Source organism: Balearica regulorum, chromosome 9, assembly GCF_011004875.1.
Source record: "Balearica regulorum gibbericeps isolate bBalReg1 chromosome 9, bBalReg1.pri, whole genome shotgun sequence".
NCBI classification, from domain to species: Eukaryota; Metazoa; Chordata; class Aves; order Gruiformes; family Gruidae; genus Balearica; species Balearica regulorum.
In genome coordinates, this window is record NC_046192.1 from 10,717,101 (window position 1) to 10,744,444 (window position 27,344).

The 27,344-nt window shown below is 37.8% G+C and overlaps 1 protein-coding gene across 1 annotated transcript in view; it reads right to left on the bottom strand.

The window, feature by feature from the left end:
- COL4A4 (collagen type IV alpha 4 chain) overlaps positions 1-27,344 on the bottom strand; it is a 75,115-nt gene that overhangs the window by 11,675 nt on the left and 36,096 nt on the right. Inside the window, exons 18-39 of the mRNA XM_075761046.1 lie at positions 24,763-24,832; positions 23,918-24,022; positions 23,435-23,599; positions 22,775-22,867; positions 22,293-22,456; positions 19,006-19,078; positions 17,584-17,690; positions 16,939-17,122; positions 16,102-16,170; positions 14,900-15,004; positions 14,206-14,424; positions 13,144-13,305; positions 12,325-12,495; positions 11,321-11,464; positions 10,525-10,632; positions 10,086-10,264; positions 8,890-8,953; positions 7,130-7,204; positions 6,567-6,674; positions 6,138-6,245; positions 2,185-2,256; positions 1,285-1,413 (exon numbers count right to left, since the gene is read on the bottom strand). Of these exons, the coding sequence (XP_075617161.1) occupies positions 1,285-1,413; positions 2,185-2,256; positions 6,138-6,245; positions 6,567-6,674; positions 7,130-7,204; positions 8,890-8,953; positions 10,086-10,264; positions 10,525-10,632; positions 11,321-11,464; positions 12,325-12,495; positions 13,144-13,305; positions 14,206-14,424; positions 14,900-15,004; positions 16,102-16,170; positions 16,939-17,122; positions 17,584-17,690; positions 19,006-19,078; positions 22,293-22,456; positions 22,775-22,867; positions 23,435-23,599; positions 23,918-24,022; positions 24,763-24,832 (2,674 nt within the window). The remainder of the gene's footprint in view (positions 1-1,284; positions 1,414-2,184; positions 2,257-6,137; positions 6,246-6,566; positions 6,675-7,129; positions 7,205-8,889; positions 8,954-10,085; positions 10,265-10,524; positions 10,633-11,320; positions 11,465-12,324; positions 12,496-13,143; positions 13,306-14,205; positions 14,425-14,899; positions 15,005-16,101; positions 16,171-16,938; positions 17,123-17,583; positions 17,691-19,005; positions 19,079-22,292; positions 22,457-22,774; positions 22,868-23,434; positions 23,600-23,917; positions 24,023-24,762; positions 24,833-27,344) is intronic.

The following is a 27,344-nucleotide window of genomic DNA, read 5'->3' on the forward strand; positions in this document are numbered from 1 at the left end:
AGGTTAAATATTCACAGATTGTTCCTAGCAGAAGTGAGTTCAGCCGGTTTCCTAAAAACCTCAGTGAACAAGATGAACTTACTAGCCTTAAATGTATTTTTTTTCCTAATTTGTAATCTGAATTTTTGCAAAATAAGATATCAGTGCTCTTACATGTGACAGGCAGGAACAGTTACAGGTTATCCTCTACATTAACACTTTTGAATAGTCGCAGCTTGTTAGTACATGTATCATATTCTGTTGCCTTCTCTTTTTTACAAAAAAACAAATCTAGTATCTTCAGTCTTGTTTTTGACCCCATCCTTCCATTTACTGTCTAGTGAATTCTAGTTTGTCAAAGCTGGACACAGTATACCATGGGAGGCCTTGCCCATCCTGTGTCAAGCAGTGTTAATATATCTTAGAATGACACTTTTTCCCACAACAGCATCATTCTGTTGATTCTCCCAGTTCATGAACTAGTAAGTGAATTGAGAAAAATGACCGTGTCTTCACCTTAGAATAATTCACCTCACCAGAATTCACCTCTGCTATGTGTTAAGTGGCACTGTTTGATAGAGTAAAACTAATGTCATTTCCAGTCACAGAATTGCTGAGGCTTGAATGGGCCTCTGGAGACTTTCTAGTCCAACCCCCTCCTCAAAGCAGGGTCAGCTAGAGCATTGCCTAGGACTTTGTCCAACTGGGTTTTGCTTATCTCCTAGACGGACACTTCATTGCTTCTCTTGGCAACCTGTTTCTATATTCAATTACTCTCACAGGAAAACCAAAACGTTTCCTTATCTTTGAGTAGAATTTTCTGCATGTCAGTTTGCGCCCATTGCCTCTTGTCCTGTCACTGGATACCACTATGAAGAATCTGTCTCCATGTCCTTCCCATGAGGTACTTTCATACATTGATAAAATTCCCCGAGGCTTCTCTTCTGGAGGCTAAGCAGTTCCCACTCCCTCATACGACAGATGCTCTAATCTCTTACCCTTCTTAGTGGCCTTTCCTCAAACACTTGCTTTTTCCTATTGCTATGTAATTCCTGTATCACCAAGGTTCTTAAATAATCATAGCAATCTTGTGATACAGTTCCATCTTGCATTAACATCAGAATAGTTGATAAGACTTACTATATTTCTGTTACTACCAGATCTCCTGCACTCTTTTTCTTCAGGAATTTTTTCCCAAGAGGCAACTCCACCTAGCAGTTCCCTGAGTCTGTCCAAGTCCATCATTTTCTATTCACCTTCATTTCACCTCTGTAGGGCACCACTAGGGAGAAAACCCTTTCTTACCTGGGAATCCTGGGAATCCCCTTTCTCCAGGGGGGCCTGGAATAGAAATACCAGGCCATCCAGGTTCACCTCTGTCTCCTTTTGGTCCAAGTTCCCCTGAGTATCCTGGGGGCCCTGTTTCGCTTTGACCTTTATAGGAAAACAATTATGTACATAACACAGTGAGTACAAATACAGATGTGCAGAATAGAAATACCAGCTGCAGATGTTCCTCCTTGCAAGGGTTGCCTAGTGCTATTTTTCTGGTTCTCTCTTGGAAGCTGGATAGAGTTTTGTTGAATCTGGCCCTAATTCATCTCTTTCAAAGAAAGTAATCTCTTTGCTTTAATGTGCTTCTTCAGGGGTTATTTTATATGGTGTCATTATTGTCTGTAATTTGAAATGTAAACTGATTGCATGGTCCTCAATTTAATTTTCTATCAGCGTAAATTTGTAATCTCTGGATAGATGGTGAGCACTGTTTTTTAATACTGTTTCAAAAGCAACTTTTGAAAGTTGCAAATACATCAGCATGAGTGAAATCCAGGTTCCTCTTAAGTTTGTGGCACAACTCCCATGGACTTTAATGGGGCTGGGATTTTGTAAGTCTCCTTTTAATTTGTTAGTTTATCTTTTACACATGAAAAACCTGGACACTTGGCTTTACTTTGAATCATCTGCACTGAACATGTTCATTTTATAAACAGCCTTGAAAGGTTCCAATGTAACTAGATGAGTAATGGAAGTTTTAAAGTTTTCCCCACAAATAACTGCAGGTGTGTCATTAGGCATACTTTAGATTCTGTTTGAGAGTGAGCTTCAGCAGGGAAGGCAAATATCAAAATAATGTGCATCATTCCTTGTAGATTCATTCATTTAAGAGAAGATTTTCTGTTCCACATAGCTATTTGTTGTCTTTACCTGGAGCTCCTGAAGAACCTTTTTGACCTTTTAGTCCATCCAAGCCATCCAGTCCGGGCAGTCCAGGAAGACCTGAGAAGAATTGCAGGCATGATTGGGTGCCACAATCATACTTTAAAGTCACAATTAAAAATGATGCCATTTTTTTCTGACAACACATTCTGGATCAAGACAGGGTATTTGCCAAATCTGATTCTTATTGGCAACTGAAGACAAGATCACATTACACCTGAATGTATCCTTTTTGGAAAGGAAAATGTGAAGAAATCTGAAAATAGCAATCATAATACAGTTTCACATCAAAGCAATCAGAAAACATACCTTTTAATTCTTTATTTCTGTACTGCAGCTAGCAGCAGGAAGCTCAGTAAGGGTTAATTTACTCTATAGTGAACCTTGTATTGTGGCTAGACTACTACTGCTACATGTGATTAACTAGTCCAATGTTAGCTGTGTTATCACTACATGACCAGGTGACTGGGATGCAGACACCGCCTAAAATAACGGTAAAGCTGGAACTTCTTTACAGCTTCTGTTCCAAATGTACGTGCAATTTAATCTAGCTGCACTAGAAAGAAACTAAATTTTCACCTGGCTGCTTTTCCCTGGTCCTGCAGATTTCACATAGAAAACTATGGTTTTTTTCTTTTGCATCACACTGTTACAAAAATTCTTTGAACAGCACAAAGTCTTTGAAGACAATGAATCTGTAATTGAGATCCATGCTGACACGTGACAGTATACAGTAGCTTTGTCACTAGTGATGTTCTCTGGATGACCAGATCACAGGCTGAGTGTTCATGGTAGTCAGCTGTAACTTTTGCTTTATAATCTGTGCTTTTTTGAAAATTGCTAAACCGCAGTAAGTAAAAACATAGAATGCATTTTTTAATGCCTTTTTTAAAGTAGAACTAATCAGAGATTGTGTCTGTTGTTTGCAGTGGAGGGTAAAAAATATCTCCATGTCATTAGCATTTTATAGTTGTGAAGGTGTATAGTTTAAGTTGTGTAGATGAAGTATCAAATGTGAAGACATACACTTATTAAATGCAGATGGCAGCTTATCGCCTGGTCATAGGAACAGATTTGGCAAAACTGATGTGTCATTTGGTAACAGGTTTCAAAGAGGTTTCAGACAGAGCAATAATAGACTTGGGATGCTCCTTGCTCCAGAGGGGGACTGATTAGAGTGGACACTGATCATCAAGAAGTTGAACAATACTGTCAGTGCCTATTCCTGTCTCTCTTCCACCTTTGCTGCTTCTGTCTGCCCAATTTCCTTCCCCACCACTTGCTCTCCCTGCCATGTAGGATTCCCAGTCCAGTTGCAGTGTTTTTTTTCCAGAACTCTGAATTATCTTTGTCTCCTTTTCCCTAACTACTTTCCACCATAGAAGATGTAGGTTCTCTGTTTCAGTTCCTGTGCTTGATCCCATCATGTCCTGCAGCATGCAAATCTGCTGTATATCCAGAGCATGAATCATAGGAGAATTTATTGCTCTACTTAAGCACATATGAATGGATTTATTTTTTTTAAAGTTTATAAGCTGGTCAAATTTGGCAGGGACAAATTGCTGTAGGAACACCACCACAAATGCGCTTCATCAAATGCTTCACCTGCCAAATTTAAAGGTCCCTAGTTCAAAGATGGGTCATCTGACAAAGAGAACTCTAGTGCACATTTCTTTTGCCTAACAGATACACCAAAAATAATACTCCATTACCTTTGTTCTCAGAAACTGTTGAATTATATATATTTTAGTTAAAATTTAATGAAGAAATAAAAAGAAAGGGGGGAAAAAATAATAATCCAGCCTGTAGCAAATACCAGTCTGGAAAAATTTTAAATCCAGAAGATTGTTTGAAAACCTGCAAGACATTGATAATATGCTCTCTATGTAATTCCCTTTATAATATGGGACACTAGTAATCCAACCTGTAATATCTTCTGTGCCCTTAATTAACTGCTCTCTAACTTTTCATGACATTCTAAGTTTCAGTCCTGCTTTCTTTAGTCTGCTTGTGCTTTGGGGATGTTCCCATTTTTAAATTTATGTAGGAGTTGCATGCCAATTTGGGGAATTTAACAGTGGTATTTTAAAATGATTATGAACTCCTAATGATTTTTGGCACCCAGGTCACCATTTAAAACTTTTTTGATCTTTAGCTTATTCAGTCAAGATTGATGGCTTGGTTTACTTGCTTTCCAGGGAATTTCTGACACATTTGCCAACAATCCATTATAATATCAGCACTTGTAATTCTAGATTTTTGGATTGCTATAGTTCTATATATCTAGGTACAGCTGAATTGGCTGACCTATGTATGAACCACTGTTTCTGTATTTTACAGCCCAATTCAGCTTCTACTCACACAAGTAATTCTGCTGATGTTCTTAATACTACTTGCTTCATCAAGGATTACTCACATAAGTAAGGCTTGCCAGACTGAGCCCTTAACTAGTAAAACTATCTCTGTAATAAAGAAAATGTGATTATGCTTTGGTAGATGATGTTTAACTTTTTTTTTAAAAATCTACAAGATCTTCAGGCACAAGCCATTTAATGTAGACGAAAAGCAATTAGACTAACAAGGCTGTGTACTTAGCTATGAACAGCCAATTAACTATTTCACTTCTAATGCTAGCAACGATATTTATTAAAAACAACCTTAAGATCTATATTTTCCTACGAACTAGAATACAAATTCCATTCAGTTTTCATTATGGGGTATAATCTCAAAGACGTTAACCTTTTCAACTATGCTGGCAATACACAGACTCCTAAGGCTTAGCAGGCAACTTGGTCTCTAATGAATTTCCATTTGGAACTGAACTTTTCCCTCTGCAGCACGTGTTATTTATTATGTTTTCTGTGCAGGACTTGGGATAACTTCTGTACACTATAGAAGTGTCTTACCACTTACGACAAAGGAAAGAGCCCATCTGCTACTGAGAAGTTTTCAGCAGAAGAATGCTTTTTTTTTTTTTGATCCCTCTCAATTTAAACATCCCTGTCACTGCAGATCTCTGCCTTTGTTACAGCAAATGTTGTTTGTGACAATGAAATGTTCTCTTGCAGGTTATGCACCAGCAAGGAATCTGACATGACAGTTTAAATCAGCACCACTTACTTTACTGCAAGTAATCTAATCTGTTGCCTCCTCTAATAATTTATCATAGCGCCAAGTGTTACTTTACAGTGATTTCTGTATATGGGTCATTAATACTATTCTTCCTGTCCAGGAGCTGGTTATGAATCACACTATAAAAGAGAAAGAGGATACAAAGTACATAGTTGATTACCTTACTTTATAAAATACTAGTGTAACTTGTAATTTCAATGTATTGTTCCGAGTATAGTAAACATTAACAATGTTCTCCAACAAAAATAACTGTATAGATGAACTGCTGTTCAATCTAAAAATAACAATTATTGAGAGAAGTGTAAATTAGGATTTGCGGGAAACATTTCTATGTTAAATCCACCAAAATCAGGTTTCAGAGAAAACAAAACAACAAAACCAAGCCAAGTTACCTTATCACAATTTGTTAAAACAAATTTGTAAGACAAAACTGTCCATAGCAGTCTGCTGGTTTTGTAGAGTAACAGTGGCACTCCATGGTGAAAAGGTAGAACACAGCATAACTGAAGTGAAACATCTCAATTACTGCAAACTCCTTTTTCTTTCCTTAACTTCTGCTACCATTTACATCAGCTGAGTCAGAATCTGTTTCTACCTTCTTCCTTACTCATTTTAGATTGTAGCCCAATTTTGTGAGGTAGCATTTATGTTACTTTTCAAAGGTGATGGGAACTGGCTTAATTCTTCTAGTAGTTTAAGAGAATACAGAATCAAAATTGTGCTGACAGGCCTCTTCCATTTTCGCTACTAAAAGGGTATTTGTCTGGTGCTGTTACATTACCAGTAGAACTCCACTGTATACTGTTTACCTTTTCTGCCTTGGGATCCAGCTAATCCTTGCAATCCTGTAGGTCCCAAAATTCCATGTTTCCCTTTTTCTCCAGGTTCTCCTGGCAATCCCTGAGGACCTGTAGCTCCTGAGAGCAGAGGGAAAAAAAATCTGAATATGCAAGTCTATTAAACTGTTGGGTTTTTTTATGCTATGCCATACACTACGTTATTCAGAGGTACCTGAAAGTGTATGGGAATGTATGAAGAATTGCTAGATCTTGCTCTCTGAGGCTCTGAGCAGACTATTAGTGCTGTCTACAGGTACTGAAATACCTTTCAATACAAGCCTTCATGTGATCTCTGATTTCTCTAGCCTCTTCCACAGAGGTGCCTCCTCAGCTGCATTTTCCTGTTGCATATCTCTTTTGAGCTGTTACATGGCATTGTTTTTTAAACTTTGGCATTACCTGGAAGTCCTGGTATTCCTGGGTATCCAGGGTCACCCTTGGATCCTGATCTTCCAGGTTGCCCTTGGATACCTGGTGAACCCTTCTCTCCTGGGAATCCACAGGGTCCTTAAAGGGGAAAAAAAAAAAATCTAGCATTTATTTGTTAAAAGTTGCCCATTCTTCATCTCAGGATAAGTTTAAAAATATAGAAGTTCAGTAAGGGGTTTCTTGAGTAGAAAAAGAATTTTATTCAAATACTTTAGATCCTGGCATCTATTTATTAGCAATGAATAATACTGATATCTCTGGTGATATCTGAAAGAGCAGAAATGGCTAGCAAGATAAAGCCAAGCCAGGTTTTATTCTGGTAAGTGTTGGTATGTTCATCAGTGCTGTACTAGACAATAGTAGACTCTATCTCCTATGCTATCGCACATTGTGATGCCTCTCCAATCCTTGGGTTTGTAACTGTAGAAAATAGTGCTCAATATGCACAGAAAGCAGAGCTCCCTCTCTGCTAACAAAACTTAGAGAAAATGAATTCTTAGGTCCAATTTTCTTCTTTAATCAGACAGAGGTACCTGGTAATCCTGGATCTCCGGGAGGCCCTTTTCGACCGTGTATACCAAGCACAGGAGTTGGGTCACCTCTTTTGCCTGTTGAGGTACAATGACTTTCATTTCATACAAGTATCTTTTTCATCCACAAAAGCAAAGCTGGGCAATTTTGTAAGATCAGATAATTTGCTCATAGATATTAACAGCTATAAAAGGAATGGAGAGAACACAGAGTGAAAAATGCTTTGGCACATGCAAATTCACAGAATCATAGAATGGTTTGGGTTGGAAGGGACCTTAAAGACCATCTAGTTCCAACTCCTCTGCCATGGGCAGGGACACTCCCCACCTGACCAGGCTGCCCAAAGCCCCATCCAACCTGGTCTTGAACACTTCCAGGGATGGGGCATTATCTGCCAGCTCAGCCTGTCTTGAAGTACTTAACTCAGTTTGTGTGTAGTGTGACTCCTGGCAGTATTCTCGTACATTTCCCATAATGAAAAAAAAAACAACAAAAAAACATGGGAACTTTCCCAATACTGACAGCTTATACTAAAAATGAAAGATACTGCATAAATTCCCTATAACACTTTATTAAACACAGAGAACTCCTTACAGAGGTTTGTGAGGATGTGCAAAATCAATACAGTGTGAGTCTATTTACTCAGTAAAGATCTTTTAGGGACTAGCTGGGGACTTTAAGCCAGCACACCTTCTTTCTGTCTATGCTAAAATTCCTGTTGTTCGGAATTATTGATTCTGTGATTAATTTTGCCTTACACTGTCTGCACAAATGTCTGACCTCTCCTACCTATTCATGCTGTCTCCAACTTCATTGTCTGATTTTGCTGTGAAAAGCTAAGAGGAAATACTGAGTTCAAGTGTTGCTAAAAATCCCCTGCCATAGCAATGCCCGCTTTACTGGCTATATCCTGCTTTAGAATTAAGTTTTCATTAAGTTTGCTTTCAATACATTTCATGAGTTCTCTTTATATTGAGTATTGTTCTTTACTTTTTTTTGTGGGAATATATTCCCTGGCTGAGAAGTTCTTGAATTTTTGTAGTAATGGAAAATGTAGCTGAGAAAATAATTTCATTATTTATTAATAATGAAATCCTACTCAAAGGAAAACTGCAATATCATAGATGACACCATTTTGTATTTTTGCAACACTTTTAAAAATCTAAATGTTATAGATAATTTTTTCAGAGTGATCTCTACTTATGCAAAAAACAATATACAAAACTTCATCTTCTCAAATGAATAATTTTGCATGCATGGGTATGAACTCTGCCTGATCTGTTTTATGTTATGCTTTCAGAAGTTCTAAGAATTCAAAAATCATAGCCTGGGAAACACTGGAAAATAAGTGATACAAAGGAAATTATAAATCATGTTGGAATATTTAAAAACCTCTACATATCTGTGTAATGCCATACTATAATACCATAAATGACTGCATTTTCTCTTAATTGATTTGACAAATTTTACAGATCTATGAGTGGATTTTTCCATGTGTTTGATAGAATTTTTAAACTCCATGAAATTTGACAGAAATTTGCCTTCTAAATTAGCAAGATGTACTTTATAAGGAACAAACTGTTAAGGATGAAATGCAGATTTTGCCTTCAGGTAAATCAGACTTGTTTCTAATGACATTCATGTTTCAATTACTTTCACTTCTGTCCTGTTTTGCCTTTTCTAGCGAGTACTCACCATCTATCAGAGCATATACGTCCTAACAATACTGCTCTTCAACAGCCTGTCTACATAAACTCATTACCTTTAGATCCTTTTGGGCCAGTCAGTCCTGGATTTCCAGGGATTCCTGGTAAGCCAACATCACCCTGATTTTTTTAAAAACAAAATAAAAATGTTTGGATATATACGTGTAGCAGGAATGATCTATAAGAGCATTTTGATATCTTACACTGGGAAATGGACCGGAAATTAGTATGAATAGCAAAACTGCATCTTAAGCTCAACATGCCCTTGTTACATGTCTAACACTGGCCATTAGCACTTCCAAAAAACTGTAGATTAGACTTGCTAATCATATTGAATTTGTGCTTTTACAGTTTATGCTAACTTTTGGCTTGAACAGCCTAAATTCCCCACAGATGGCTTGAGTAATTTGATTTAAAAGGTACCATAAAAATCTACCAAATATTGTTGTATGTTACCCAAAATTTACTATAAACATTAACCAGAAATACGTTGTGATAAAACAGTAAAAACATAGATTTCTGTTTTTCTTTTGAATGACGACCTATAATCAGCAAAACACAGATTATCTCTTCAAAGAACTATAAGAAAAGACAAGCCAAGCGAAGATATGTCCCTTTACCAAAAAAACCCTGTGCTTTTTGCTTAATATAATCTCACTGCCTGTCTACCTAGTGTACAAGCCAGTGAAGAATTCTACCTTATATCCGTATGCGATATATGTGCAGTTTTGTGTATCTGTTCTCGAGCAATACTGCTTGCCTGGGTTCTGTTTGGTGCAAGTTGTCTATATGGGCACAGACTTGGTTTGTCTTGTCTATTGGCTGCTCCACATAGCAACGTATGAAGAAGCAGCTATATACTAACTTGTGCTGCTGCTATGTTATGATCTTTGCAGTAAGTGACTTGTCAATCTGTTCTTAGGTATAATGTTGAAGACTTGATCGTACATCCGTTTTTTACGCCCCTAATTAGCACAGTGTAGCCTGTACTTCCACCAAGTGGCAACATAACAAAATCACAACATGCAGCTAGGAGAGAGGGGAGAGGCCCTTCGACCCTGACTACAGTCCCTGCTAAAATGTAATCAAAGCATTGACGTGTTGCATTGAGGAATTTACCTTTCCTATTATACTGACAGTCTCAGGAGGAACATCTAACGGGTCAGTACAATAGAAGTGCCCTTCATCATATTTCTTGGAGGAAGGAGATAACTGCTAAGTCCAGGACATTTCACTACCACTTTCAGTTTACCTGGTCACCTGGTTGTCCTTGAAAACCCGTAATTCCTTTAAAGCCCTTTGGTCCCGGAAAACCCCGCGATCCTGGAAACCCCATCAGTCCGGTGTCACCATGGTCACCTGGCAGTCCTGGGACACCATTCTTCCCTGGAAATCCTGGGGTGCCTCTGAAACCAGTATTGCCTTTTTCACCTGAAATTAATTGCCGAACAAGATAATGACCAATATAGTCAAGCCATTATTTGACACTTATTTTGAATATGGGTATGCTATCACACTTTCTGCATTGCCTTAGTAATTATCCAAATAAACTAGCCTGCTAGTTGAAGAATCTACAAACACAATAAGGTTGCTGGATGTTACTGCAGCTACCAGTTCAAACCTGTGAAAAACACCAGTGATTTCTGTCAGATGAATGTGTGTGTATGCAGGGCTTTATTTTATGAACTTACCTCTTTCACCTCTAAATCCATTCTCACCAGGAAATCCTGGTTCCCCCTTTTGTCCTTTCTCAAGACGGATGTTAACGCAGCCACTGTCTCCTGGAGGCCCTCTTTCACCTTTGAACCAAACATATGGAATGTGAGTAAATCCTCACAAGTGACATGTCCTGAAAATTAATTTTAGCGAAGACTTCCCTAACAGAGAAAGCCTTCAAATACTAATGCAGTTCTCTGTTGTCTCAGCAGGCTCACTGCTAATAGAATTTATTATCCTTCTCTTGCTTTTTAGTTCATTCAGTAGTAACTCAGGTGATGTTAAATCAGAATTATTCCCTACTTGTCTGGAATATGAAAGATGGCAATTGTACTGTCCACTCCACAGTGTATTGTCTTTGATTTCACCTTGGAGATGGTTAGCCTCTTTTCTCTATTAATATTTAGAGAGTTTATTTCCTCTATATCTTACATTGACAAAAAACCCACAGAGAATATGATTGAAAACTTGAAAAACCTAAAGTTTCAGATGTGCACAGGACACAATTCAAGATTTGTTTCAATAAGTTATCTTACTCTGATTTAGTGGTAAATGCACCTATTGATCTGAGTGGAATTAATTTTGTAGTTATTTTTTATTATGCATTTAAGTGAGATGTCTGGATTTAGTATGTAGAAAATTTCTGCAAATAGAAATGAATATACCCCTATAACAAGAAGAAAAAGTAAATATATTCTTAACGCAGTAGTAACAAAATTAAACATAGCATAGCAGTAACACAACTACAGTGTGAAGCAGATTTTTACAAACCTTTCATTCCCATATCCCCGCATTCTCCGCTAGGCCCAGGTGGACCCATTTTTCCTTCTTCACCTTTTACACCAGAGATTCCCATTGGGCCTTGTGTTCCTGGGAGTCCTGGGAATCCTTGGGGTCCTTGAATCCCTTTGCTTCCTGATAATATTAAATGCTTTATTTACATAATCAGTCTACTATGCTGTTTCTGTCATATTCTAAGGAAGAGTATAAAGCAAAAGGCAGGAAGTTTAGAAAGACTCCATAGGAAAACAGCAAAGCTAGAGAACCAATAGTTGGAACATGGCTGCATGCCAAGATCAAACTTGTCTTGAAATCTAGATTGTCCTGAAGCAAATAAACATCTTCCCCTTCTTGCTGCCACCCCTTGGAGATATAGGCTACAGTTACTACTAAAGCAGCTATCCCCAACACATCTTAAATACAATGCATAGCCTAAGACACCACCAGACTTCTGGATGTGACTACTGGAAGTCACAACTCCTACTGTCCACGTGACAGAGGAAAACAGGATTTTCCTATAGTTACTCAGAACTTTTGCCCATTAGCCAGTGATGATTTGGCACCAAGGTCACATTTTTTTTAGGCATAATGTGAAGCTATTTCTCCACTTACTCATCAGCATACAATCACAGACTGCATCAGTAAAGGAGATAGTCTGGATGTAATAAAAAGTGTATCATTGTTATTATAGCATATTAAAACAACAACCTATTGCAAATAGTCAGGAAATAATACATGGAAATGTGTCAGTGTTGTAAAACAACTAAAGCACCAGGATGCACCAAGATGCATCAAACTATTTCTATCCCTTTGGTTTTATTATAAGAGAAAGAACAAAGGATGCTATTGTTACTGCCTCTGCCCTCCTGCAGGGTCTTATTCTCGGAGCTGGGAGAGGAGGGCGAAAAAGTACTTCCTAGCTTTAACAGCAGTAGAAATAGCTCCCCCTACAAGAGAAGTTATAGATGAGGTGGTTTGCAGGATGTTTAACATACCTGCTTGTCCTGGGAAACCAGGTGGTCCTTTTTCACCTGGAAGTCCTGGAATTCCTCGGGAGCCTGGAGGGCCTGGGGCACCTTGTGAGCCAGGAGAGCCTTGGAGACCTTTGCTTCCAGGTGGCCCAGCTAGGCCCCTGTCTCCCCTCTGACCTTTAAAGCCTGGTAAGCCTGAAAGAAAGAGCTTTAATTTATGTGTGCAAATACAGGAAAAGGGTTCAGCAATTGCACCTAAAAAGTAGAAAGCGATAGATTTTGGTATAAATTTGAATATCATCAAACATGGCAAAATAACTTGGAAACATTGCTACCATGCTGGAGTCCTGGCTCTGCCTAGATTTTTCCCCTGGAATGTTTTTCTTGTATTTCTTTAGTGAGAGACATATCAGTCGAAGCACCCCGTGAAAAATCTATGCTAATTCATAAATATTTTATATATATATATGTGTCCTAGCTCTCCCTAAATAACACTTCCATTTGAGAATAAGGAAGATAAAAGTATCACAGTAATGACAGGAGCTCAGGACAACAGAATAAGAGAACTCTTCCATTTATTACTTGACAGTGAACACACTGTGATTTGGCCAGTTAAGGAAGAGTATGGGAAGGAAAGAAAAGTTGGGAAACATCTGAGGTGCACACTATACATTCCTTGAGTTTAAGGAAATATGCAAAACATAATGTACGCATCCACTAATGAGCAGCCCCCTATGGAAATATTTGTCATGCCAGTCACAAAACTCGTGTGATTAAATCTGCTGTGATTAAAAAGATGTGCAAAGTTTAGAGCTGTGAGGCAACCTAATGGATGTTGTGTACCTTGAGGTCCTGGCAGGCCCCTGACACCTCTGCGTCCTGGTGGCCCCGGTAAGCCTGTGTCACACGGTGGACCAGGGAAGCCTGGACAGCCTGGTGCTCCTATATCACCTTCTGGGCCTCTAAAACCTTTGGCACCTGGAAATCCCGGTGTACCAGACTGTCCTGGAAACAAAAAACATTGTAAAATGTTTTACCTCCATTATTCACCATCCCTCAGAATTCCTAATTGTAATTTTGAAGTGTACGTGTTCAGTTATTGTAATATTTTACTTATCCTCTAGTTTTTGCAGTTTGAAAACTGATGCTTTTCTGCAATTTAGAATTGGCTGTTGTGGAGAGCTGCTTTCTTTAAGGAACAAATATGAATTCAACTCTCATCTACAGGTGAGGACAACTTTATGGCACAAAAGGTAGTATCTGATGTGTAGGAGCAGAATGGAAGGAGCTCACTGGCCTGCACCAACTACTCAGCACTAGGGTCAGTTCTACAGGTGTTCCCTACACAGAAGGGTTAGGCTTAGGGCTGGGAAAAAAGAAGACCTACAAAAGGAAACAGCAATATCTGTATGAAGCGGGAAGGAAGTGGGACTATGGAGACACCCACAGAAACCAGCGAAACTCCCCTGCAGAAATGAGGAGCCTAGTGCCCAAGATATTGAGGATTATATTGTATAACTCTGGGCAAAGAAATTCATCCCTCTCTCCCTGAGTGTTGTCCCACATTTTGCCAGACTTTTCAGATTTGAGTAAGACCATCTGTGTGGCAGAGCAGGAGGCCCTAAGCACAGATGGGCACTAGGCAACAAGTAACAGCAGTCAGAATAGGAAGCCACACTGTTAGTTCGTGGACTGGGTAAAGGCATCTTCCCCTTCCTGCAGTGCAGATCTCCCCAGTGGCTGATCAACCTTAACTGTAAAAACGTAAATGTAAAAATAGGGCGTATTGTTCACAGTCACCGTTATAGATACAAGTAAGAGTAAGTTTTATCTGACTCAGGACTAACTTTGCTCAGATTTTCTCCTTTGAACACATGGAAATGTGTCATAAAAACTGGCTCATACCTCGAAGCCCAGGAACGCCTGGATCACCCCTTGCTCCTTGTGCACCAGGGCGGCCTGGCAGTCCCCTGTTGCCTGGGATGCCTGGAGGACCATACGTGGTATCACCTGGAACACCTTTCTGCCCATCTATGCCAGGTGGACCTGGAGGGCCATTTTTACCATCAACTGTAGATCCTCTTTCACCTTCATCACCAGGATCACCAGCTTTGCCTCGAAAGCCTGTTGATATGATTTTTAAATTCAAATAGAATGTAATTATTTTTTTTCTCAAAACTGTGTAGTAGTATAATGCTAATTTAACTAGAATTAAACTATCACTGTGCAAAGAAAAATAACATCATACATTACATTTCAGGTTTCTCATTTACAGCTCTGATACATGAGGATTGAAGGAGGTAATTATTCCTATGGGAAGTGACAGTGGTTTTCTTTAGGGCAGCATCTATCTCATGTACTGTCACTCTTGTCCAGTTCAATCCCTTTGCTAAATTGATACTAATTATTCTCAGTTTTCTGAGAATATTTGTCCAGTTCTGGACACTGAACTCTAGGTTACTGCAGCAGCTGTAATGCTGGAGGAAAGAAAGGGAAACTGGTAAAGATTCTTCTTCCACTAGTTTTCACTGAAATGTGCTTCCTATTCCTCCATATTCTAGTCTAACATGTTTCCTGGATCAAGACAAGCACAATTCACCTTCTGGCCCAGGAATTCCTGCTCCTGGCCTGCCTCGATGGCCTTTTTGCCCATCAAAGCCATTTGGTCCAGGATGACCAGGGAGTCCTTTTAAACCCTTTGGTCCTGGAAACAGAAAGAAAATACATAAAAAAGACCTGACAGAGCTCTAAAACATGTGATCTAAGGAAACAGTACTGCATCTTTATCCCTTGCAAATTCAGGTACTCTGAAAACAACTGGATTTCATCTGCTTCTGACATTTTGGGCAAGAACCACCACCCAAGTCACAGCCAAATGCATGGCTGCTGTTTTTCTAAATGGACTTGTTCCCTTATCTATAAACAGCAGACTGCAAATCACTGTGGTAAATTAGAAAAAAGTATTTCCTATAACATTTTAATGTTACAGGACATCAACAATATTAATCTAGTAAATGACAGGTGTCAACTCAAATTCTTATATTGTCCTGTGTTATATGCTGCTTCTGGATTGGTGCAGATGAGCTCACTATGCTAATCCCTGTTCTTTCATGACTGTATAAATTTTAGCTACCACCTGCAATACTGATGTCAGGGAGCTGTGTAATACCATATTAAGGAGCCTGAAAATCCAGTATCTCCATTTGTTCTGATCAGGATTTTCTGCCATATCTCAAATGTTTTGGAGGTGATCACAAGAAACATTTTGCCAGTTTCTGGATGAGTTCTTTGAATTTAAATTCAAAGCTGAACAAGTTAAAAGAACCATAGTAAGCATTCAGATTTTAGGGCTCAATTGCAACTTGCCATGAGCAATATTGTTTTAGAAATTACAGACTTGCAGCATATCTTTGCCTCACATGCCTTTCTCTTTTTTTTTTTTTTTTCCTCTCCTGGTAGCCAGATGTATGTATTCTAGGTCTTATCCAACTCCAGCTATCTGCATATTTTACAGACTCTCTTGTGCATTTTAATTGAGGCAGGACTGAGTTTCAAGCTACCTTCATTTAGCAATTTCTATGGAGGCAGCCTGCAAACCTTTTGATCATGCAAACAGCAGCTGGCTAGCGTTTGGTTCTATTAGATGAGTACATTCCTGTGTATGTGCAGTTTTACATTTTGAGACATGTATTTGTTGAAAAACTAGAATAGTGTAGCTTTTTAGGATAACTTCTTTTTTTAATTAGCAACTTAAAACTCCATTTCAATTAAAACCAAAAATTCATCCATCTGTAAACATACCTTGAACACCTTTAAAACCTGGGGGACCTGGATTTCCAGGGTATGGTAATGTAATGCGGACAGTCTCACCTGAAGTAAGAGGGAGAAAGAAACTGGCCTATTTGATTTTACAGTAAATGGAGTCTGAATATATACTGTAATATTTCTGTGGAACTAACTGACCAGATGTGCAAAGGTAAAGAGAAGGGACTCTTTATGCATGTTGTTATTTCCATATTACTTGAGGTTTGATAGAGAATTTTAAAATATATTTTTCTTGACACTTATTTTGTATAGAATAGTGGCAATTATTCAATTGTTGTAATACAGTCTTCTGTAAAGACAAGTCAGGGTTTTTTACTTGTTGCAGAAATTTGTCTTTACAATAGTTTCTGTTGCAAGAAATACTTCCATCTCAATTCTATGTACATTTCTGGTTGATATATATTGCTGTCAGTGTAACTTTTTTTAAATTTTGGTAGGGATTTTTTATAACCAAAAAACAGACCAAGCCTTAAGTATGAGTTGTATTTTCCTGCTTCTTCAGGAAAAAAGCATTGCCTTGCAAATCCTTACACTCAGGGATACTCTTCATTCCAGAAAATAATTCCTCCAATAGTGTGCAGGCGGCACTTTGCAGGTTTAAGGCTGCTAGCAATTCATATTCTCACTGGTGTCTGCTGCTAAATGCTGATAGTATTGTACCTTTCAGTGGCCATATTTTGCATGGCCACTGAGCTTGCCAAAATTGATTTTCACTATGAATTAATAACACTGTATAGAATACATATGAAACTAATGGATGCTACCAAACATGTATTTTGTTATTTGGTTCTTAATGTAAATAATCAAAATTACCTTTCTGGCCCTTTGGACCAGGTGGCCCAATACTACCAGTATCACCAAAGTCTCCAGGGCTGCCTCTGACTCCTGGTGGGCCAGGAAACCCCACACCAGGCAATCCCATCTGTCCTTTTATCCCAGGAAGTCCTGGGATCCCAGGGAATCCTTTATCACCTGGCAGTGGTACTCCAGAATCACCCTAAGAGAAAGAAATTGTTGATAAGAAATAAAAAGACCTAATTTATTTCCTCTCTGATTATCAAAAGCCATGTTAGAGAATTATCTGGAGAAACCACTCTTCCACAAATAGGTGACTACATGGATGATAGTAGTAGTTTTAAATATTCAAAGGCAATAGCAACAAAGAGTAGAGTGAGTTTGTTTGGTTTTTTTTTTCCTTCCTGATCCCATAATATTGGCACACAGTATATGCAGAAATTATATTCAGGAATACCAAAATAAACAGCAATATTTCCAAGGAAATATTTTTTCAATAGTTAAAAAGTATGGGGTTTTTTATCTAGGCTTACATAAAATTATGAAAGTGATTAATCTGCTAGGAATTTGGAATCAATTGATACTTTTCATTAAGTAGCTAGCCCTTTCATAAGACAATATTTTAACTGAAATGGAAAAAAATTCTGAGAAAATCAAACATACCTCAGCTCCTTTTTCCCCAGGTAGTCCTAGTTCTCCATCTCTGCCATCATTACCTCTTTGGCCTGGAAATCCTGGAACCCCAGTAGGACCTCTTTCACCTTTTAGTCCTTAAAACAATTTGGAAAACAAAAAGGTATAATATTTGCAGTAAGTTTTGGGTGGTTGTTTTTGTGGGGTTTTTTTATTATTTCTGCTTAGGTAAATGCTAGGTAACCATTCATATTATCTGTATGATAATTTCCAGTTCTTGAATTCACATTTCCTTAACGAGGCCTTTTAGGCTCAGGAAGGCAGTAGTCGTCCACTCCGTGGAACAATTTGGTCTTTGTAAAAGATGTGTTTACAGGCACCACAAGAATGTAGCTTTTGTTCATGTTATATACAAAGTAAAAGCATTTTGCTATTGAAATCAGTCAGTTTTATTCTTGATTTCAGTGAAATCAGGATAGAGCAATGCCATATGATGCAGAATATTTGCATCAATATTCCCAAAATGTTTTTAATTTTTTCTCGGTTTTTACCCCTAGATTTCTCTTGTAGTGATATTAATGAAAATGAAATTTTTGCATAAAGGACAATAAAACTATTCTAACCCAAAGATTCATTTTGCTATGTCAATAAATCCTTTGCAAATAAACAGCAAATGTTTTGACCTGTTCCAAAATCTGTAAACGCACACAGGCATCCAAAGCTAAGCTAACTTTTCATAAACAATAAGATGGGCAATCTTTTGTCTGAGTAATTAGTTTAGCACTTCTAACAAAGCTTTGCCATCAGATTGCAAAAGAAACGGAGAACGACAAACTACAGCTTTTGCAAATTATAACCGTAACTGTGGAGAAGTTTTGATCTATTTAATTACAAGAATTTCAGTTGTGCAACTGTTGGTCTGTTGTTTCTCTTCAATGCCTGGACAAGAGTATTTTTTAGAAATAGGAGCAGGAATCTGAATAGCCATTGAGACTTTGAGTTTTTCCCCAAAAAGAATGTTGGTGGTTTAGGTTGAGATAACAGCTGGGATACTGGCAAATGACACTTCAGGAGGTGGCTTCTGTACAATTGTGTTTCTTTATGCTCTCACAATAATTGTATTCTGCTTAGTCTTTGCTAGACAGACCTCTGTAAGACCCTGATTATCAATCATACGACATGAAAAGTAATTTGTTAGCATTAATAACAAGCTGTTAAAACTGTTTTATGGCTCAACTATAGAGTAAAACCCACACAATCCTGAGTTGATCTTGTGTTGAGCAAGAAGAAAATGAATGAGATGGTACCAAGAAAGCAGTTTTGGATATACATGACCTTTAGTCTTCAGTAACTTAATTACTTTATTAAAGAGTAGATGAATATAGTTTTCTCACACTATTGCCCAGGTATTATATAGGAAACAAAAACTGTAATGATAAAATGTGTGTTTACCTTTTATTCTAACTCTTCCTGGATCACCTTTCTCTCCTTTTTCACCATGTTGTCCAGCAGAACCAGGTGTCCCCTTACCATTCACACACACAAATAAAAAAAAAAAAAATTGTCCAGTTATTTCCAGCAAGAAATCAATGTGGGAATTGAGGGTAAAACTACATATTTATCTCTTGCTCTTGCATTGTTTCCCAAAACCAGACTAATTAAAGTAACAGGCCAATAAGCAACACTTATCTCTTTTGATGTCTATAAAGAGGTGTGTGAATGGCACCTGGCCTTTTCAGCCTGCCTCTGCCAAATGCACAGATACACAACTGTAAGAAACGGTAATGCTAGAGGAATCAGGTCTGTGGCTGTGTACGGCTGTGGCTGTAAATATAAGCATATTAAGATGGAAATGATTCACAAACTCTTCCCACTGCAGACTTCAACCTACAATCCATCGAGGCTACACAGGAAGGGAATCTCTGGAGTGCAGTGACTGCTGGATGAAGCTGTTCTCCCAGAAGTGAACATGGCAGTAGGTAAGGGATGCTTTTTTGCTAAGTGAAAGCCCACAAAGCTGCCAATAAAAAAGTTCAATCTACCTCCAGTTAGGTACCTGGTATTGTCAGAAGAATCTATGATTTGACAGGTGTAGAGGGGGGGAAAGAAATACTTTTCTATATGTTTATGCTGATTTGTGCTCTCGGCTCTCCAAGCAGAAGGCAGTTTGCACATCATTACTTTTCTTTGCCGAAAGGTTTGTCAAACACTGGAACAGGCTGCCCAGGGAAGTGGTTGAGTCAACATCCCTGGAGATATTTAAAATATGCATAGATGTTTGATGCTTAGGGACATGGTTTAGTGGTTGGACTTGGCAGTGCTAGGTTAACGGTTGGACTTGATCATCTTAAGGGTCTTTTCCAAGCAAAACAATTCTATGATTCTATGATTGGTGAGGGTCTGATCTTACAACAGTACACGTGGGTAAATATGTAAAATTTATACAGAAGTAAAATGCCACTAAGGTTGAAAAACTGATGTATTATTTAGCCAGTTTCCTTGGTTATTCAAAATCTTTCACTAAGAATTAGGTGGAGAAAATACAATTTATAAAGTGATTGTAAATCATGACAGTTGTAAAACAGGCAGGAGACTTCTGAAAAATGTGGTTTATCTGAAACAAGCAGTAACTACTTGTTAAAATGTCTAGATCTTCAAGCTGGCAGTGACCAATTATTTGTGTTTGAAAAGCAAAACAAGCTATTTGGGAAGAAAAGAGCAGAAAAATGGAAAAAGTGTGTGTGTGTATATGTATGTATGTAGGAAACCCATTAAACCAAAGCACTTCTGTATCAAAGTGAATTATTTTTTTCCAAACTGATTACTTTGTCCTTGTTTCTCACTTAAGTAACCTAAGAACACCAAATTGTTCAGGATAAGGCTTCAAGCTTACTTTCAAAAGTAACAAAAAGACTGAAATCTCACATAATCCACTGAGGTAATAGGATTTTAAGAAAAGAAAAATAAAAACAAACACAAAGCTCAAAATGAAACCATTGGAACTAGAAAGACAGAGCCCTTCCACCTCCTTCCTTTAGTTTCATAATGGTTTTGTTTTCTTTTGAAAGAAAATGTTCTGGAAACTTTTAAGCAGTTCCTCATGTGAAAAAAAAAAAAAAAAGTTCTGCTATTAAAACAAAACCTCAAAAAAATGAAACAAAAAAACCATAATGGAGCAGTTATAAAGCCAAGCATATCTACCTATATTTTCAAAGAAATTTCTCTCACCCAAGAAAGTATATTAAAAAAAGGCCTCTGGCATCATTTTGGTATGCAGCATCCTGGGTGTACAGTCTATATGCCAGACCAGAATAAGTGGAATAAAATCACAGCAAGTCCAATAAATCAGCTTAAAAGGTACTCCTAAAGCAAACAGATTAAGTGGTGTTTTGAATTATTGCTCACTGTGGGGAATAAGATAAACTGTATGAAGCACATTAAAGAAAGTAAGTGCGTTTCCAAAAGTAATAGCTAGTTTCACTGAGTTAGGCAACAAGCATCACCCAGGAAACATCTAGGTCTTGAGCTCAAATTTATTTTGTTTGTTAATCCTGCTGACAGCCAATAATAAAGCAGAAATACACATCTGACCTAAGGTACCTTTTAAATATTTCTTAATTATTTTATTGCCCTCATTTTGCCATGAAAAATCTTTATAGGGTTTTTCATAAAAAAATGGATGTCAGATTTGTTAACACTGGAATGAACTAGTCTTTTGAAAAAATGAATGTTGTATGCTGATGTCAAATGGTTCTAGTACTCAGAATATTTACTACCAAAAAGTTTATTCAGTTTCTGCTTTTGAGGAAAGCTGGAAGTGAAAGTGCTATATTGCAAGGAATCTAATCAAGTAAATGAAGTGTCTTTATTTTGATGCTTATAGTAATTTTTCCTTCTAAGAACTATAAAATCAAGGGCAAAATTTTTATTCCACTGCAGCTTCATTGCTAATATGAATGCATAGAGAGCCAAGGCATTGTGTATAGGGGCTGATCCTTGCGGAGAACAAGCATTGGCTGAGTAGTGACTGAAAATAGGAGATTATAAAGTAATATGGAACAGTAAAGGGATAAACACTAACAAATAGCAATGACTTTCAGACTTTGTGAGAGTGAAAGACTCTACATCATGTTCAGACTGCCTCATGAAATAAGTGTATCAAATAAATTAAACTTTTTAACTGATTTCTAAAAAAGGAATAAAGAACATGACTTGAAAGGCCTGAATAAAATCAAGAGTTCCTTTTTCTTCAGACCCCACCCCTAGATGGATGTTGAATCATAAAATCAATCATAACCTGCTGACATCATGCAATTCTTTGCCTTGATAAGGTTTTACTGGAAATGCTTTCCTTTTGAAATAACTGAAAAATCATCTTCAGTGGAGCAGTTTGTGCATCTACAATGTTTTCAAGAAAAACAATGGGTATTCAAAACTAAAAGTAAGAACAAGTCAAAACAATACAAGACAAACGTACAACCAGCTTTCCTAAGCCTCCTGACCACACCACAAACACAGCATGGGATTTCATCCCTCAGTTTAAAACTCTACCCACTGCCGCAAGGGAAATCACATAGAAGCTAATAAAAAACGTCCTGCAAAAAGACTGTAATAAGCAAAAGTAGATAAACTTTCAGATAGTTTTCCAGGGCAGTTCCTCCACCACTCTGCTTAAATGCTTCCTGCATAAGTGGTAAGTTGATGTTACTTATTTACTGAAGCTCACGAAAACTACTCACAGGAAGCCCTGGTGATCCCATTGCACCAGATAAGCCTGGATCGCCCTTTTCTCCATGTCTTCCAGGGTATCCCATTTGTCCTTTCTTTCCTGGAGTACCTGGAGGTCCTTGCATACCACGGGGACCAGGAGGACCAGCACTGCATGAGCAAAGGCCTTGATTTCCTACATGAATGTGTCAAAATTACATTGAAACAGTTGCAAAATTAATACACAAAAATAATACTGCCCTTTTTCTTTTCTGTGTGAGTAGTGCACAGACCATTTTATCTCATTATGGCCTTCAAAGGAGTTGAAGCATATCAGTCTCTTTGTACAGGGCTGAATAACTGCTGCACTGACATGACTCTAGTGATGTAGAAGCCCCAATGCCCAACACTTTGGGCCTTATCCTCCAAGCTACCGTAAACTTCTTGCAAATTTAGGTCTGACATATCTGGCAAAGGTCTCGTATGCAAATTGTTGCTATCTAGGCACACTTACCCTTTTCTCCTTTTTCACCTTTTCTTCCTGGAAGGCCTATCTGACCTTTTGCTCCAGGTTCTCCAGGGATCCCTCTGTCAGTACAGACTACACCTTTGAAAAAACAAATTGTACAGCTAGCATAAATCAGGTTGACTGTTTCTACAGCTCAGGTCGCATGTTCTCCTCTTTCTTATCTTGTTATCTTCATGTGAAAAGCTAGAGATGTTACGAAATGCTTTACAAGTCGTCGCTTGTAGATCATGCTACAAGAGTGAGCCTGGCTAGAGTTGATGTTGACGCATTTTTCCCATTGCCACTACGTCTTCCTTTTTCCACTGTAGAATTTTACAATTCTTGTTTCTTTACTAAGGGATGCTGATTGCGCTTTCTTTCCCAGTTTGCTGTGGTTTTAACTTCAGGTGATATATTTTTAGGGACATTTTTCAATTATGTTACTCTGTGGTTTTAAATAACCCAAAAAGCTATGATAATCTTGTCATTTCACTGATTGACAGGAAAATTGATAGGAAAAGCATGTTTTCTACATCACATGTAAAGTTTGATATATCTGTCAAAATGCACTTTTTACCTCTGTGTTTTTTGTAGGAGCAACAAAAGCAATGAATCTATTAATATGAAGAATGATATTCTTGCCATATAAATTGCTGTTGAACTTACTGGGCAGTCCAGGCAAGCCTTGTCTTCCTGGCTGTCCTGGTAGGCCTGGTGGTCCAGGAAATCCAGGTCTTCCTGGGATTGATTCACCTGTTCCAGGGAAACCAGGATCACCTTGAAAACCTTGGGGTCCTGGTGCCCCACTTACTCCCGGCAGGCCAGGCAGACCTATAAAGAAAATAACGGTATATGGCCCATACAGCTTCATAGTAACAATTACTACAAAATATCAAGGAAGAAAGTACAGACCATTCAGAACTGTCCTGAAGAAGTGTACTAGTTACTGTTCTAGTAATTCCTATTGTTCCGTTTGGATCATTTTGGTTCTTTTTTGGGCCATTAAGCACTGAGCTAATATTTTTATTGAACTCTTTGTAAAGCTCAAATTCTTATGTTGGTGACTTGTATCAAGCAAGAACAGTTTTCTTTTATCTGCTTTCTCTCTTAGTGGTATATAGTTCACATTTTATCTCCTAGTTCTCTTACTTGTTCCATCATCTCCTGGTCTTCCTAGCAGGCCTGCAGGACCAATTGGTCCAGCTGCCCCCACATCACCAGCAGGACCTGGAAATCCAGGATCTCCTTGTGGACCTACATAGAATTGTAAAAACATGTGAATTGAACACCTTATGCAATCGACAGCTTAAATCTAACTAAACTGCAACCAAAATTATAATTTGGGAACTACACAAGTAAACTACAGTTACTTCTTTTGTTTTTATGAAACATTTTAAAATGTGTAACAATTTAATTTTAAGGTGGGAGGATTTGGTTACTTTTCTATGGATTCCTGCCTATTTCGTGGGCAGTTTTAAGTCTTTGTCGCCCTGTAGTAGCATCTTTGTGCTACATATTTCAGAATGCTGAGAGAAGTGTTTGCCCAAAATAAACACATGTAGCATTTAAAATAAATGTGCATCTCATATTTTGCATATTTGGCAGTGCACAAAGGGAAGTCATTTAAGGATCATCCTAGTTGAAATTACCCACATTTTAAAAAGCATATTTTCAAAATTGGTATAACGAATAAATTTTAAAAATGTAATGACATAGTGATAAAGAAAACCTGAATCAGATAGAAAGGGCTTCATTAAATTGGAAAAACAAAATATTGGTAGTAGTTCTGTTCTCAAACAATTCTGCTAAAGGCTTCTTTTTCTGAAGAATATATCCACTCGTGCACCATGCACATGAGTAACTTGTGGTCACTAAGGAAGATAATGTTTTAGGATCCTGTCCCCTGAGTCCCTAGTGATCACTTTCAAACACCTTAGCAGAATAGGTTCTATACACTTTATACAGCAGAAAGACTAGTTAAAACTAGCTATAACCTTTTACAGGAAGCAGCGGAGTTCCAACAGCTCCAGGAAGACCTGGGGGCCCTTTTTCTCCTGGATCCCCCTGTAAAAGTCCAACAATAAATTTTACTGATCGATACAAATATGCAGTGTGCTAGCACGCAACTGAAAATTGCAACAATGGTGGGGTGTGTAAGGATGTGACACATCACCTGGATTTTGACACTTTATAGCATTTAAAACCTGGAAACAAGATTTAAATAATCATTACCTTTCACGATAGCAGTGACTAAACAGTAATATACCTATCGCACATATCTATTTGACTCTTCAGAACTTGTGACTGCTGTATTTGATTTCATTCGTGTATTGTAAAGATGAATCAATTACAGTAAATCAGTACCCTACTTAACGGAGATGTTTTGATTTAACAACCAAGCTGTAATTATTTGTCTTAAAATTCTATACCAGAATTTGGAAATTACTTCTATGATGACAGATAAGCACTAAGAAAAGAGGTTTCACAGTCTGACGGATGTTATTGATGGTAAGAGATATTCAAAGTTCTACAAGAAGTTTAAAACGTCTGCATCAGCGAAACATAAAAGTGCCTACTAATGGCAAGGAAAATCACTTCTGCTTGGAGGATTTCTAAATTAGCTTGGATTCTAATATTTAGAATTGCAAGTAAAGTAGACTTTAGTGAAGTCTTTTATGTGGCAAATTGTATTAGACTTTTTGCTTTGTAGATTAGGAATCAACCCTGCTCTCTGCAGCAAATGGGAACTGAGAAAACAAGAATGTAAATGTGGGAACTGCGTAGTGAGGTTGCATTCCTGGGACTGGACTTGAGGGCTTTTTAGGACACAGACAAGGAGAACTGGGACTGCAAATCTGGATGCCCATTCTTACACAAATAAAAACAAGGAGTCCATGTCTCTTTCTGGGCTTTTTTTTTTTTTTTAATTGATATCTCTAAGATTTTTAAACATGTCTGGAGCTGTCACTGACTGCTGTCCTCTTGACCAGCCTTTTGACTGGCCTTTTTCCTTTGACTCTGTCTTGCATAATGAAATAACATCATTCTGTCATCTCTGGCTATTTTAAATAAGAATGTAAATTTGTCTTCCCTAATGATACAGAAGAGTCTTCTGTGTGGCAGGAAATAAAAAATAAACCTAGCATTTTTACTTGTCTGACAAAGTCTTTTGAGATTTAAAATTAATTTAATGATGATAAAAGTATTAAAGATTTGTACAATAGATATATATGGCCTAAGTCTCATATGACTTTCATGCTGAATTTAAAATGACATAACTAGAAGCCAAGAAAGAATTGAAGAGTTAATGAGCCAAGGTCAAAAATTTCAGTTCTTGATATTTCCTTAAGTGACAAATTCCAGTGGTGGTTTCTGCAAATCATCGTCTTTATGCTGTTTGGTCTTATGACTCTCTCTGGATGGCAGCTTTGTACTTGCTGTGTTTTCCTTGTCAGTACACTCCTACGTAGTGGCATATATACATTTGGATTATTTTGTTGACTGATACGGTTTTCCCATAAAAATTTCAGGAGACTTGACTTGCCAAAATGCCAAAAATGTGCAACAGAAGCACATTTCTACTGTATACTGTAACCTGGAGTCTTCTTAAAATGAAAGCTTATAATCACTTACCAGTTTTATTGATATCCCTATTAAGCATTAAACACTGCATTTGTTCTGTAAGTTTCTATAGCTTTAAATAATGTCAATGACCAAGAACATTTTGCGCTTCTTGTAAAGTTCATTCATTATTTTAATAAGACTAATTCAATTAGTAGCAGAGACAAATGGTCTCGGAGTGATATCAACAGGAGTCACATGCTCTCTTGTATTTTGTCTAAAGTTGCCTTCTGTGCTTTTTCATATTTATCCCAGAATGTCTGAGGTTAGAAGGGACCTCTGGAGATCATCTTGTACAACCTAACTGCTGAAGCAGGACCACCTAGAGCCGGTTGCCCAGGACCATGCCCAGATAGCTTTAGAGTATCTCCAAAGATGGAAACCAGCGCTGAGCAGAGGGTAAGGCTTGCCTCCCTCAGCCTGCTGGCAATACTTTTCCTAATGCAGCCCAGGATACCATTAGATGCCTTTGCAGCAAGGGCACGTTGCTGGCTTATATTCCAGATCCACACAGTGTTGCCAATGCCCAGACTTTGAGGATCAAAAGGTATGCCAGCAATTCCTTGAAGTCCACTTTTTGCGTTAAGCAAAAGTTAACATTTTTTAAAGATGAAATCTACTTTGAATGCAACTGTTTTTTTCCCTGAGTCTCTCTCGTTCTCTTAAATCTGAATGTATCTTAGATTCTATTTGAACACATTTATTCCAGAAAATCTGCATAAGGATGGGTTATTCTCAGGAGAGGTTTTATTCATATTCTTGTTCCTCCAGTTTATGTGATTTTTAGCAGATCATAAGCAACACCTGGTGAGGCCAGATGAACAGTTGGTGCAGACTAGATAGATCTGCACTTTTCAGGAATAATTATATTTATCCAGTTGTTTTTCAAGCAAAACTACAGCATCTGTGCAATGATTCTGAATTTTGCCTATCTGTATGGGTTAACCTGATTTTT